At 38.6% G+C, this 15,871-nt stretch overlaps 1 protein-coding gene across 3 annotated transcripts in view; it reads right to left on the reverse strand.

The window, feature by feature from the left end:
• Positions 1–13,479: 13,479 nt before the first annotated feature.
• FBXL4 (F-box and leucine rich repeat protein 4) overlaps positions 13,480–15,871 on the reverse strand; it is an 85,148-nt gene continuing 82,756 nt past the window's right edge. For all 3 annotated transcript variants that reach the window (XM_045807025.2, XM_045807023.2, XM_087865333.1), the window contains one exon: positions 13,480–14,025. In XM_045807025.2, coding sequence (XP_045662981.1) covers positions 13,862–14,025 — 164 coding nt within the window. In that variant the 3' untranslated portion in view covers positions 13,480–13,861. The remainder of the gene's footprint in view (positions 14,026–15,871) is intronic.

Genomic DNA, 15,871 nt, shown 5'->3' on the forward strand with positions numbered 1-15,871 from the left:
CAGTCTTCTGGCATATAGGGCATTTCTAGGCACCAGACCAGGCAGTAAGTAACAATTAGGGAAATCTAGTCCAGGGAGGGGAAAATGTCTTAATAAGTGGACTGTTTTAATGTGGTCTAATCTTTTCTTTTTTTAAAAGATTTTATTTATTTGAGAGAGAGCACACACACACAAGTGGGGGGAGGGGCAAAAGGGGGAGGGAGAGGGAGAGAGAATCTCTCAGCAGACTCCACACTGAATATGGAGCCCGATGCAGAGCTGGAGCTCATGACCCTGAGATCATGACCTGAGCTGAAATCAAGCTGGACACTTAGCCCACTGAGCCACCCACGTGCCACTGGTCTAACCTTATTTTACTAAAAATGTCGCAAACATTGCAACAGTTATTTTTTTCTTCAGTTTTCAAAGTGCGTTGGACCTGTTGTTGCAACAATCTCAGTTTTATTCCAGTCAGCATTTATTTTTATTTTTATTTATTTTATTTATTTTAAGGTAGCTCTATGCTCAAGGTAGGGCTGAAACTCACAACCCTGAGATCAAGAGTCACACGCTGTATGGACTGAGCCAGCCAGGCACCCCAGTCAGGCATATTTTCCTGGCATTAAAACTTCTACCAATAATACATATGTTGGCTTTAGAGGGCATGTATCAGAGGATGCTGGGAAATAAATTATCCCTTTGGTTTGTTTTTTGATCAAGACGATTTCGAGTTTTCCGAGGACATCGTGAACGCTATTACACATTCATACACCTAACCCATATATGTATCCCATGAAGATAAGTGCTCAGTTTTATGGGGGTGTAAATCTGGTGCCTTTCACCAGCATTGAATTCATAGTTGGAGTTTCCTATTTCAATTAAGTAATTAAAACTTGTTGAAGTGAAATATCCTCTTTAAATTGCCATAATTCAAAATAAAGTATCCCAGATAATTAAAAAATAGACTAGAAAAAGATGGAAAGAAGAGAGTTTGCAAAAGGGATGATAAATCTAAAAGTAATGAATTAAAATGACTTCCAAAATAGATGGGAAATTAAGAGAAAATAAAACCGCTTTTAACAACATTGCCTGTTTTATAAAACTTGGATCTTAATGGTCTTGCCTTAGACCGGAGACGGGCCACACTGTGTATCATCTCCCAAATGTGTTCAACGATGCAAATACTTACTGAGTATGTACTCGGTGCCAGGTATTATTCTCACTCCCAGGAGACCGAGCAGTGAACAGAACAAAGCCCTTGTTCTTACTGAGATACGCATTATAGAGGGGAGGCTATAAACCAACACAGAGTATGTCAAATAGTCATAAGTGCTCTAAACAAAAACGTAGGTACAAAGGCCCGTGATTGATGGGTGGGAGAGAACATCCTACTTTATCAGGTTGTCAATAAGGGCCTCTTCGCGCAGGCGGTATTTGGGTGGAGCCCCGAGGGAAAGTGAGCCCTGGAACGGTGAAGATACTCGGGGAAGAGCATTGCAGCAAGGAGCAGGTGCAGAGGCGAGGGCGGCAGTTGGGGAGATAAGACCCTAAAGGATAAGGGTTTTGGTTTTTATTCTAGAGGGTTTTCAGCAGAGAAATGACATGATGTGGGTATGCTTCAAAAGCAGTTTGTGGATATAGACTGTGAGGAAACAAGGGGGGAAGCAGGGAGACTGGAAGTCATCATCTAACAGTCGATGTAATTCTGTAGTATTTCGGTCTGAGCTGGCTCTACCCTATGGATTTGGAGAATCTAATACTAATCAAAGCACATTCACTTCAAAAGAATATTCAGATATTTGGTTTCCATGTTTCTAAAATTTATATATGAACATAATTCCATCACTTACTGAGGTCTAATATACTAAATATGGTTTTTTAAAAAGAAAGTTAAGGGGCGTCTGGGTGGCTCAGTCATTAAGCATCTGCCTTCGGCTCAGGTCATGATCCCAGTCCTGCATTGGGTTCCCTGTTCAGCGGGCAGCCTGCTTCTCCCTCTCCCGCTCCCCCTGCTTGTGTTCCCTCTCTCACTCTCTCTCTCTGCCAAATAGATAAAATCTTTAAAAATAAATAAATAAAAATTTAAAAAGTTAAATTCACGAAGACAAAATACAACCAAATAAGGAATATATAATTGAGAAGCATGGTATTAACTAATTTTAAGTTATTATAGTATGTAGTATCCCAGTATATGGGGTGATTATCATTATTATTATTATTATTATTGTCATCAATATAATTTATGGAGTCTGTACTGCTTAAACTAGGTTGGACACCTGGGGTGTTTGTAGAAATGTAGTTTTCTGGGTTCTGTCTAGGCTTCGAATCTCCAGGGTTTGGGGGGCTGGAAATTTACATTTAAACAAGCTCCCAGATAATTCTTACATATAATGATGTTTAAACCTGCAAATCTCCGAGTAATGGAAGAATATCAGTTTGAATATTAGGATTAAAAACAGGGAGAGTTGTACTCTATTACTTTATCTCAAATCCCTTTTTCAATAGGGTGGGATATGAATAAAAGAAAATTAAGATTCCATTGCTCTGCCATAATTCTAGGAAAAACAACGAGTTAAACTATAATAAAAATTGCAGAAGGATATGCTTTGTTAATTAGATGACAATAAAAAAGCATTAGAATGAGAGCGTTATAGTAAGAATGACCTTAGGAAGCTTGTGAAACAACTTTCTTATTTTACACATGAGGAAATTGAGAGGCCGAAGAGCTAAGTAACAGCCACAAGAAGCACACCCCGGACTGTGGATTCCTCAGGACTCCTGCTTCCCTTCCAATGTTTCCACGACTACACCAGCAGTTAGCTAGGGTCACTTCAATGAGTTCACCGTCTTTTGTATTTCCTACCGAATTAGGTGATAGTGATATATGGGGTAGTCTTTTTATTTTCCACAGGATGAAATACAAAGAGTGGGGATCCTTCTAAAAATTCTGAACCTAAACCAATGTATCATACGTTCCTTTTTAAAAAATTAAGATGGTACTTCCTTTTATATTATTTTGACATACTTTGGTTACTTATAGGGAACTCAATTTTGTGGGAAATTGTGGTACCTGGGGTATTATTGTTCAGAATTAGTTGGTCCCAATACCTTTGGCTATGACTTAATCATGGTTCCCTGGAAGGAGCGTAGTCTTGTTGCCCGATGCCTGGGCTTGGCCACATGCCTTGCTTTGGCCAACAGAATGTGAGCAGACGTAATGTGCAGTATATCCACTTGGACACTCTGAGATGCATTTCACATTGTTGCCAGTTCTCTTCCATCAATGCCCTTTGCCACTAGAAGGGCATATCCCAGTTAGGGTCTTCTCTTTCAGCCTGGGTCCTGGATGGAGCAGACATGACCCTGAACCACGTCCTGGAGGACAGCTATGACAACCAACCCACAGTAGCTAACGTGCCACATGAGTGAGAAATAGATGTTTTTGGAAGCCACTTATACTTTTGAAGTTGTTATTCACTGTAGCCTGGTAAAGGCTAATACATAAATGCTTCCAAATCTGGACCAAAAATCTGGTACCTGAGATAGAAAGATATCAAAAGGAAAAATTCGGAGGGTCCAAGCATCTCTGTGATAAAAATGTGTACATATCTTATCAGTGTGCCTGCATATACAATAGTGATAGAAGGTTTTTGTGCAGTTTAGAGTTCAGTATATGATAGGTACATATTTGAGTTATGGTCATTTGTGTTTGGAAAATAGGTGTAATGAATCTCCATGACAATTTCATAATGTAAAATTGCACCAACATGCAGAAAGGAAATGTCACAATATATCTGGGGATATAATTTTCAAAGCCAAGGAAATATGGGGGAATATTTTTTTAAATTATTATCCCACAAACACACAATGCTCTATCAATTTACATGACTGATGTCAGATTTACATCAGCAAAAATATTTTGCTTCTCCTTGTAAGATTTTGCAAAGTTTTTCTTCTTAGTATTCTTTTTTTCTTTTTGTTTTTTAAGATTTTATTATTTATTCGACAGAGATAGAGACAGCCAGCGAGAGAGGGAACACAAGCAGGGGAGTGGGAGAGGAAGAAGCAGGCTCATAGCAGAGGAGCCTGATGTGGGGCTCGATCCCATAACGTCCAGATCACGCCCTGAGCTGAAGGCAGACGCTTAACCGCTGTGCCACCCAGGTGCCCCTCTTCTTAGTATTCTTAATTCTCCTAGGGATGATTTGATAATAGCTTAGGAAAATTTATTTGAACTTTATTCTTTCAAGGTAGTCAGTGGCAAGGAAGAATTTCATTGATTTGGACGGACTACTTGACCACAGCTGATACCACCGCTGCGGGAAAAGTAGCCATAGCTTCTGATGCCTGTTTTTCATCCGGCGGCAGTGAGCTGGGGCCGTTCACATCAACTTAAAAGGACAGTGTGTATCTCATCCCAGCTCAGCATTGAGTGACTTCACACTGAAAGCTTGGAATCAGTCACCCTGGGAGTATTTACATGACAAAAATTGGAAAGCACGACAAATCAGGGCTCCCCCCCCCCACCAGAGAGTGGGTGGTTAAACATTTAGCAAAAGGCTTAAAAAGTCACCTTCTTTTACATTTGGTCCTTTAATGTTCAAAACATCAAAAAATAGATGGCCTCATTTGATTTCTGAGGGAGGATTGGCGGCTACCGAGTTAAAACCGAAGCTAGCGGCTGGTTGCAGAGGGTTAGGACCGCAGGCGCCGAGCAGTCGGGCCTCGTGATGCTCCGGGAACGCCCTTCCGCGCAGACTCTGGGCCACCGTCAAACTGACGAACCGAGAGCAGGACGTGAGACCCCTGACTTCCATAAGGAGGGTCTCTAGATGGGGAATCAGAAGATGTTTTGGAGGACAGAAGCAGAACAGTTGTCGAATAGTCTAATATTTTCTCTCTTTTCTGTGTAGCTACACGTGGTCAGGCACACTGTGGACAGATGCTAGGGAAACATAGGCTAGAAACACATTTTAAGATCTCTCAATTTTACAAATATTTCTGATTATAATGACATATGGATATTTATTTTAGGTCTTACTGGGTGGCATTGTTTTTAGGACTTTTAAGTAAAGGAAACAGGGCATCAACACTACCAATTCTTTATTTGGGGTATCTGTGAGCAAAAACATCTCAAAGAAGAACAACGGTATGCCCCGGTCTGTGTTGGTATTAATAATTTTCGATCTTCTGCTTTTGTAATCGTAGCAATTTATAAATATTCTATAGAAGGCATTGCAGAAGCATAAGTTCCCACTAAAAAAAAATTAACAAAATCAATTAAACACCTGAGACTGAAATGTATATGTATATACACATTTGTAAATGTATATACACATATACATATGTATATATAACTACACATACAGTAGGGTTCACAGAAAGTATCTCTTTGGGAAGAAATGGTCTTGTAATAAATTACCAACTTCTTTCATTCATAGCCTTCAGCAAAACAGGTGCTAGTTCTGAATTGTTACTGTAACTTTAAAAAAAATACTACACATTCAACATTTTTAAGTGGTCACTGATCAGAAGTTAATCTCAAATTTCTTTTTCTATTACTCCACAGTTGATGATTAGAATAGTTTGTGGACTAGTACAACACATAAATATTAAGTAAAGGAACATAACAGTGAAATCCTACATACAAATATTGAAATTCCTCAGATGGTACAGCAGCAGTTCCTTTAGGCATTCCTAGTGACTAGACCAACATTCATGTTCACAAAATTTTAGGATACCAAAACATATTCTAAAAATCTAATATAGGAAGAAAAAAGGACTTAGAAATCATGGGCCAAAATTAAAAGTAATCATGCTCAGAATTTTTTTTTAATTACATCACCAAAGTATTTGTCAACTTCCTAAATCGTTCTCTTAAATAATAAATTTAAAACATTTTTATTAGAAATAAATTATAATGCATGATCTTGAGGAAGTATATTAAAAGTTACTGTAGCGAATACTTATCTTAAAAAAGATTTTATTTATTTTGAGAGAGAGAAAGCATGCGAGTGGGGGGAGGGGCAGAGGGAGAGAGAATCTCAAGCAGACTCCCCCCTGAGCACAGAGCCTCACGCTGGGCTCCATCCCACAACCATGAGATCATGACGTGAGCCGAAATCAAGAGTTGGGAGCTTAACCAACTGGGTCACCAAGGCACCCCTGTACTGAATTACTTTTATAAGACACCTTATAAAAGTACTGCTTAGCAGCACTTTCTAACCTGTGCCCTGAGAAACTATAGTTTCCAAGAAATGTTCACAAATAGTCCACAGAAACTTGGGAAACGTTACAAACCTTACCTCATCTCACCTTCACAGCGTCCATTAGGTATTTATTGCAGGTTCTGAAGCTCAGTAGTAAAGAAATCTGCCTAACTGTGCTGAATCCATGGTATCCCATGCTTATTTCACCATAGGTTTGTCTCTTGGCACATAACCACTTGTGAAAAGTACTCTGTGATTATTTCTATGCGTTCTGTAAACCTGGTCCACCCCACCCTAATATGTGCCTAACACAGAGATCTGCACATATATTTGTTGTCCATATATATCGTTGACTACGTGGATGGATGAATGTGTCTTATCTTGTGCTGTTCTTTCCATGATAGCTCTCACCAAAAACAGTCCGGGTGCAACGAGAACCACAAAACCTGGGGGCTAATTAGTAATGAAGAGATTGGCTTTTACAAAAGCAAATGCCACAGTACATGATACCTTATACGTAAATGCAGGAAAACCCTGTGTCAAACTCTGGTTTAAGTAACAAACTTTAAGTAACTAAATCTTATTTGGGGGAATTACTGAGAAAGGAGAGAGAAGTAAATAACAGTGTGAATGCAGTCTGCAGTTGAATTGCAGACTCGTGTAATTTTAGAGTTTAAAATGAGCTGATGTCATTTCATAACACGAGGATGGAGTGTGAGTGTTTAGCACATAGATGATGGTTCATCTACCAGGCTTACCCTCGTCTAATTTCATAGAGGCTGTGACACAAACCTATTTACCCAAACCTTCCAGCAGTGTCCTGAAATGATCAGTTTTGAAAGTGAGCTAATGAGATACTCAAGCTTATCTTATTATTCTGAAGTACAGAATAATACAAACAATAAAAATCGTTAGACATTGAACAGCATTTTTATACAAATAACATTTAAAACATCTCAGTTAGTCGTCTGTACAGATTCTCATTTGTAACAGAAAGAGCTGTTGTATCTTTGGTGTAATCTACTCAATTTATCTGATCCTGTGACTGCTGTGCTTCTACATGTTTCCTTAAACATTTATAGTTGAGACCGCACCAATTTACGTTGCCAAATACACTGATAAAAATCTTCCTTCCTCTGAAAATGTCAATTTCAACATAATTACCTTTTCCTTTCAAAACGTAATAAACCATTAATAGTATTCCTATGTACAAAAATTTAAGCCCAAAATTCAGACTTATAGGCAAAAATCTTAAATACACTTTCTGCTGTGCCAAAGGAAAAATCTTGGCCTCTATCCACATTTATAAAATATAGATAATAAATCATGGTCTCTGATTAAAGTAATTTATCTTTTCCCTTTTGACTTGTAGCTATTGTCAATCATCATCTCATTTGGTTATTGACATTAGTGTACTGCTAGAGAACTAGGCTGCAAGGATAAAATCACAGCGGCTAGAATAGTTTTTTAGCAAGAGCTAACATTCTGTTAAGGGTCACTGACAAAATTTTCAGAATGGCTAAAAAGAAAAGTTCTTCTGAAGTATTAATTTAGTATTAAATGTGCTAAGAGAGGAGGAAACTAGATATAGCACTGAAAAATGTGTGATAAATGGCTTTGAAAATGAAAATTACTGTGTCAGAAATAGGTGTCCTTTAAAACCATAAAGTAAAAAATGAAAAGTCAAACATTCATTATTAATTTACATGGCAACCAAATGAAATTTTTATTTGGTTTTATATCTCCTTGTTAGTATTACTATACTTATGAGTTTCCAGTCTTTAGTTAATTCCTGGGAAACACCAAGAATAAAAACACTTCTTTAAAAAAATCACTTTTTCTTTGCTACATATTGGCTCAAAATTAATCACCCCCCAAAAAAGGAAAAATATTAACTGTCTAAATGTTTTTCTATATTTTGTGTATTTTTAGGGTCTTATTTCAGGGCAGTTTAAATTAAGAGGTTCCTTTGCTTATGCTCACAGAGTTAGGGATGTATTTTAATCTATTACTAGCCACTGGGAAGATAATTTATCTTACCAAAATGCTAATAAATATTAACAAACTTAAGTCAGTTGACAATACTAATAACGATGGGTCATGTGGCTTCAAATTTTAATGGATAGTCTGCATATTTTCTCTCATTAAGGGAACCTTTACACACTGCTGGTGGGAATGTAAATTGGTACAGCCATTATGAAAAACAGTATTGTGGTTTCTCAAAAAATTAAAAATAGAACTACCGTATGACCCAGCAAACCCACTTCTGGGTATATATCCCAAGAAAATGAAATCAGGATCTCGAAGAGAGATCTGCACTCCCACAATCATTTCCACATTTTCACAATAGGCAAGATATGGAAACAACCTAAGTTGAATGTAGATGAATAAAGAAAATGTAGGGTGTGTGTGTGTGTGTGTGTGTATGATTTTTATATATATATGATTTATATCATAACATATATTAACACACACATATAATATGGAATAGTATTCAGCCTTGAAAAGAAGGAAATACTGCAATTTGCAACAACTTGGAGGCACCTGGAGAACACTGTGCTGAGTAAAATAAACCAGACACAGAAAGAGAAACACTGCGTGATCTCACTTATGTGAGGAATCTAAAATAGACAAATTCATAGAAGTAGAGTATAATGGTTACCAGGGACTAGGGGAAGAGGAAATGATGTTGGTTAAAAGGTACGAGGTTTTTGGTTATGCAAGATGACTAGGTTTTGGAGATCTAATGTACAACAATGTGACTATAGTTGACAATACTTATTGTGTACTTTGAAATGTGCTCAATTGTCACCACCAAAAAAAAAAAAAAAGGTGGTAACTATCTAAAGAGAGATACATTACTTAGCTTGAAGGTGGTAATGATTTCACAATGTATATGTATATCAAATAATCAGATTGTATACCTTAAATTTAAACAATTCTTAGTTGCCAAATATACCTTAATAAAAAAGAAAAAACCCAAAATTCTCTCTTATGGTAAAAAATTTTGTTTTTTCTAAGTCAATAAAAACAATTCATCATATTAACATCTAAATGGTAAAATGAGAAAGATAAAGGCTGAGAACAGGTTTGAGGGTGGTGTATAAAATTGGGAATGAGCAAACCTGAGCTTAGCAATGATTTGGGAATATCCTAGAAAAAGGGTCAAAGATTTGGTCCACCAGCCAAATTCAGACCTCCACTTGAAAATGGCTTTAACATTTTTCTAATGGTAAAAAAAAAAAAAAAAAAAAAAAAAAAATCAAAGGAAAAAGAGCATTTTTTGACACATGAAAATTATATGAAATTAAACTTCCAGTGTCCATAAGCAAATAGAATTTTATTGGAATGTGGCCATATTCATTTATGCGCTGTCTATGGTTGCTTCCGCACCCCGGTGGAAGTGGTGAGTGGCCGCGGCAGAGACCTCCGGTGCTCTCAGCATACATATTACGAATGTCAGAGATGCAATTGTAACTCTCCGCATTCTGAATGCCACACATATTGCCATACCACGATGTTTTATTACCAGTGGATACCCATGATGCCAGAACAAAAAGGAAAAGGAAAAAAAGAAATATGGACTCCAAGTTTCCTGTGTGTAAGGCACAGTGCAGTATAGACAATTTTGTTACCACAGTCGATGACAGAGCGTTGTGTTTACCACGCAATGACACTGGAGCTGTGCTGGAAGAAGACTATACATACAATGGAATTATCAGATGAAGTACTCATCACAGTGGCCAGAAAAATTAGGAAGCTTGAAACAAGTAACGCATTACTCATTACAGAATTTCTTTTTAAAAATGAAAAAAAAATTGAAAATAAAGCTGCAGCCAAAGTAAGCATCTGAGTGGTTCATTTGTTAGCCTTGCAAGAAAAGCCTTTTATCAATGGTGAGTTAATTAAATTGTTTTTGATTCATCAGCTACAGAAAAGTGTCCAAAGTAAACTTGCTTAGACTATTTAATTAGGCTTTTGGCAAGAACAGTGGCTCAAAGAATTGAGAACGTTGGGAACAACATCAACAGTCAATAAAAAAAACAAGTCATGTGATTCCGAGTCGGTTTCCCTGGCTCTCGCCGAGTCAACAAATGTACTGCGACTGCCTCATTCTCGTTTATCGGCTAAGTCCGTGCTGCGGAGGAAGTGACTGAGAGAGAGTGAGTTTCTCCACATAGCCTGTGTGGAGCAGCTACAGGCACGAGTCTTTCCTCAGAAGTTAAGGAAATAGGACTTTGGGGCAAACTGAAGTAGAATCCGCTAAGATGTGTTACATTTGATGGTCCAAATATGTGGGAGCAAAAAAAGGCTTAGTTGGTCAAATTCAGAAAACTTGTTTTAAAATGTCAAGGGTCGAAAACACATACAAATGACTATGGTTATTTACTGTATTATTTACGGCAGCTCTTTGTGGAGTACGCGGGACCCGACCTTGCGTTCCTGAGCTAGTGCTCTCAGCAGGGAACGTCACTGAACCATCCGCAGCTGTCACCTGCCAGGTACAGAAGCTGAATGTCCCGATCTGTCCCCCCACACTGCAGTCTGTCGGCTTGCCAGTGCTACTTTCATCCTGAGCTTTTGAGTTCAGAACGGTTATTGCCATCTTTCTGGACCAGAAGAAATACCCTCAAGCGCTATGACAGAACACCGAATGGCTTTGGACTGTAGCTCTTGGTGCAGACTTGATCCTTTTCTGTAATGATTCCACCCCCAACTGAAACCCTGCAAAACAATGGGAACAGTTATCCCCACTGTATGTGGGATTCAGGAACAGGCTTCTCCGGACTCCAAGAGCATTCTGGAGTAGTGCTTTTCAAAGGGTGGCCCTCAGAGAAGCAGCGTCAAATTCTGCTGAATCAGAAGCTCTGGAGGTGGAGCCGGCAAAACGGTGTTCCTATGCGAAACATACACTGACGTAATTCTGACGACAGCGAGCGTCATCGGAATCACAACGTTACACCGAGCAGCTTTCCTGATTTCCTGTGCTATCGAAAGGTAAGACAAGAAGCGGCTCCTCCATTCTCACACGGATCGGCAGCACACATTGGGCTGCTGCCGTAGGTCCAGCAGTTTTTTTGGGACCCTGATGCAAACGTAAAGGACATTTCCATTTCTTCAAATCCGTTCAAGATTGTGCGGTTGCGGACTCCACACAACCTTCAACCGGAAGTGATTCGTCTGCAGGGTGGTAGCATGCTACAAGGAAACCACCAAGAGAAGAAAGAATCCAACAGAATTCGATCAATGCCTTCCAAGCGATAAATACGCCCAGTGACAATGTTCTCATGGATTAACGTATGTACTTGGCAATACTTACCTGCATGCAAAGATATTTCCAAAGACAAAATATGTAAAATCATAGTAGAGATCCGCATTAACAGATGAATACTTATAATCAATTTTGATGACAGGAAACAGTAACTTTGAAATCCCAACTAAGTGAAATATTATCCTCCCCAGAGTATGTCATTCTTCTTGTTAGTAGAAAACCGTATCACAAAAAAATTGTTCTCAATTACTATGTTTTTAATTGTGTCAATAAAAATTCAATCTATCATTATATAATACCCATACAAGAATCTCAATTTTGCCTCGTAGTCCGTCACAGAAAACGCATGCTGACCAGTGCTCTAGAATCAGAAGCCACCACAGACACTTAAAACGTAGGTTGAAGGCAGTGCCTCTAAAGCCAGATGTCCGAGGCGTGTATAATGGCTCTGCCACTAGCAGCGATGTGGACGTAAGTTCTTTAGTCTTTCTTTGCCTCAGTTTCCTCCACTGTAAGTGGGAGTAAGTAATGGTATCTATGTTCGAGCGCTGTTGTGAAGATCCAGTGACTTAGGAAGCGCAGAGCACACAGACAGTGTCTGGCACGAAGTAAGCACTGACTCCATGCCAGCTGCTAATTTAAGATAAAAGTACCACTTCACCCAGTTGGTAGTCAATTTATAAATCTCATCCTCCTAAAAGTTCCACCGGATAAAACATTTAAAATGTTTACATCCACTTGTGAGTGAAAAGAAAATCCAAGTGAGTGAAAAGAAAATCCAAGTGCGTGAAGGTAAAAATATAGGTCAACCCAGCCCTTTCCCAACTCCCCTTGCCTCCGCCATGAAAAGGAAGAGAGAATGGGTCATACGCATGACAGCACTCCTCATACAGATGGTTTATGTGGAGGAGACTGTATTACTATTTTAATATTTCACATGTCACAATATTACATTCTTTATATTCTATAAAAGAATAAGCACAGTACTACCACTAGTAATAATTTATAACCTTTACTTTTTAAAGTTTGACGTATTATATGGCCTCAATAATATATTCTTATTCAAAAAATATTTATTGAATGCCTAATATTTGTCACATGCATAAATTCACTAAACTACTTTGGGGGGAAAAGTGCTTTCATATATGTACTGTTGAGAATACCCTCAAAAATTGCCTAGAGACATACATTAATCACGCTAATTTTTTAGCTGAATGTGCTTTTGCTTAAATGACTACAAGAAAATCTAGAGTAATGCTGTCCGATGTGATAACCACTAGCCTCAGGTGACTACCGAACACTGGAGATGTGGCCCACACAACTGAGGTATGGAATTTTTAATTACATTTCAGTTAACTACGATGAAATAAATAGCCACACATGGCTAGTGGCTGCCATACTGGACAGCAGAGTTCTACAGGATTATTCTAGGATGTGCAGAAGTTGGAATTTAACATTTTGCTCTATGTGGGAAAATAAATTTTGTTACCCCATACACTTACGGATTAGTTTGCTACTCAAAACAGCCTTGTCTTTTCATGCCGCCGAATATTTTGTTTACTTTCTTAGCAGCAGAATTAAATCAATTCACTATTTAACAAACAATGTTGTTTGTTTTTCCTCCACTGTAACAGATTTCTAGTTGTTTAAGGTGCTAGGCCACAGGAAAAAAATATATGAATGAAATCTGCAGATATTTCAGAAGTCTTAAACCTTTTCCTCTGGCAAAATTTTAAGGCACCTGCTTAACAGTTGGAAAGCTACTTTCTTTAGTGGTTTACCTCCGTTCTTGATTATGCTCATATTTTTATACTGGTATTACCCACTAGTAAAACAGATAAATATGTCGGAAGAAACATGGAAAAACTAAAATTTTCAGGTCGAAGAGTTAATGTATCAGCTTAAAAAATAACCACAGCATGACGAGTTTCTCCAACTAACTCTGGAAATTCTGTATATACCCAAACAAAACACTGGCCAGGTCATAAGGCTTATTAATAAGACATCCTGACATGGAGGTGTGAAAAATTAATTTTATTTTTAAATATCATGACACTTTCTGGCTCAACATGTTCCTTTAAAAATAAGTTAAAAGGTGTCCATATTACTCTTTTATTACACATGTAATTACTGACTAAAGAATAATATTACTGATTAACATAAGGTAAAAATAATGTGAGCCACTCACATACTCTTCAAGAAAAGTGCTTGCAATATTTTATGAAAACACTTGTTTACATTTTTACTTGATTGAATGGACAATTTCATATTTTTCTTCAAAATCTACAAATGCCTTAATGGAACATTAAGACATTCCCACCATTATAAGAACTAAACAAAACCAACCCTAAAATAAAACCCTACAAAAGCGCATTGACTTTATTATAGAACACATATTAAGTCACTGCGTGAAGCTCTTTTTTATGAACACTTTCGGAAAGCTCACAGTGAGTTCTAGCACAGCTCTATTATCAATCTGTGAACAGAAGGACACATCAAGCAAGGAAAGATCTTTACAAGATTCCAGAAGTTTTCTTAAGGATGCTGGACTTACCATTCTTGTTCCTGTTAAAACAAAACAAAACACCATAAATATAATATTTATATAATGTCCTGACAAAGAGCCCCTTTCCTATTTATTATTTAAAATGCACTTAAAATAAATTGCCTTTTAAAAAGTAAAAGTATTTCTTTAAACAAAAGACATACTGCAATAATCCCGTAAATAATACAAGCTGAATTCTCTGAGCCACTTTGGTATCTAGGACCTGGATTTTGTCAATACTCTACCCACTGTCTTCATTCCTACCTCCTACCCCTTCCAGTCAGCTCCTCCAGACTTTCCTGTTTTCGTCACCCAAGTTTTCCTCAACCCATGGGTCAAATCAGACAGCGATGTGTACAGTAATTCCACCTCATACTCCATGCAGTACAAGTACTGAGCAATCACCCTGCAGAACCTTCTGTGTCAGGCACCGGAGATGCAAAGACGGGTAAGACCCGCATCTGCCGGAAGGAACTCACTCACCGAAGTTGAAAACAAATAACTAAAGTACAATTTGGTAAGTTTACAGTAAGTGGTGGGTATAAAACGGCATTACTTGAATTCGGATGATGGACGCTGAGTACTGCGTAGCCCACATTCAATGTGAAGACACTACGGGACATTCAGATAGAGGCTCAATTACATACATTACGAAAAGCACCTGCTATGTAGCAGGTACTCACTAAATACCAAAGATCATTAGGCTTTAAGATATCATCTGTTGTAAAACAAACCTTGCTTTAACTGCAGGTTTTCTAGGGAGAAAAAATAATCACAATCCCATCACATATACAAACCTATTGTGATGGGGACTATAAAGTTAACCTATGCCTTTTTCCCTGAGAAATCCTTTCGACTCTCCTCCCTGCCATGGGCTCCAGAAGTGGCAACTATACTGTTATCTTGACTGTGGCCGGCCCCCAGATTCTCCTGGGAATTTAGAATGGGAACTCAGTAAAGCCTTCAGTGTCCACAGATCTCTCAAACTAAAGACACGAAAAACTGGCTGGGGCTGTCCTATTTAGCCATGTGTACCTAGAAAGACAGAGATGGCCAGCATGACAAGAAAAGAACAAGGCACAGCCAAAGGGAGAAGCAGACATGAGTATCTCTGAGTGTACAGGGGCCGAGGGGGCAGGGGGCCGGTGCCTGAGCACGAAGGATGGGAAAAGAAAGAAAAAAGAAAAAACAGCTTTCTTGCTTTTTGATGGTTTTCTCGTCTCTCCTGGGGTCTGATCATAGAGCTCCTACCTGTGGACCTCAGAGAGCCACCTCTATCTCCATCACCCTTTTCTTTCCCTTCTGCATATGCTAGTGCGTGGTTTCCGTTATACAAGCTCCGAGAACCTCAGCTGAGACACCTGGCCATGTAGTGTTTTTCACACACCCATTTTCTATTTGGTCATTAGAATCTGAGTTTCCTGATAAATTAGAAGTTCCTAAAAGCCTAAGAGAATGTCAGGGCAGGCAGTTGGGAGACTGAAAATTGACCTTGGCTAGGGCGCCCTGTGTTATGCTTGGAGACACCATGTGCTTTTGTTTTCTTACCCACTCCTGACACAGCTATGTTCCCAGTCGGCTCGCTCCTTCCGGGCTGGGCCGCGTCTATCTTGCTCACCGACCCGTCTCCAGTGTTGGCAACAATGCCTGACACAGTATACGCTCACTAAGTACGTAATACATGAAAGAATGAAGGCTGGTGTTTAATTTCCCAATACCATCACCCCCGTTTAGACCCTTATTAGATGGTTTACTGCAGCTAATCTCCCTGATTTTGATCTCCTCCCTCTCCAATTCACCTACCACCTGTTTCTAGATTAATATCCCTAAAAAGCTCTAAATATATCACTTATGCCCTGAATTAAA

This window comes from Ursus americanus, chromosome 11 (assembly GCF_024610735.1).
Source record: "Ursus americanus isolate L20-20 chromosome 11, mUrsAme1.1.p, whole genome shotgun sequence".
NCBI lineage: Eukaryota > Metazoa > Chordata > Mammalia > Carnivora > Ursidae > Ursus > Ursus americanus.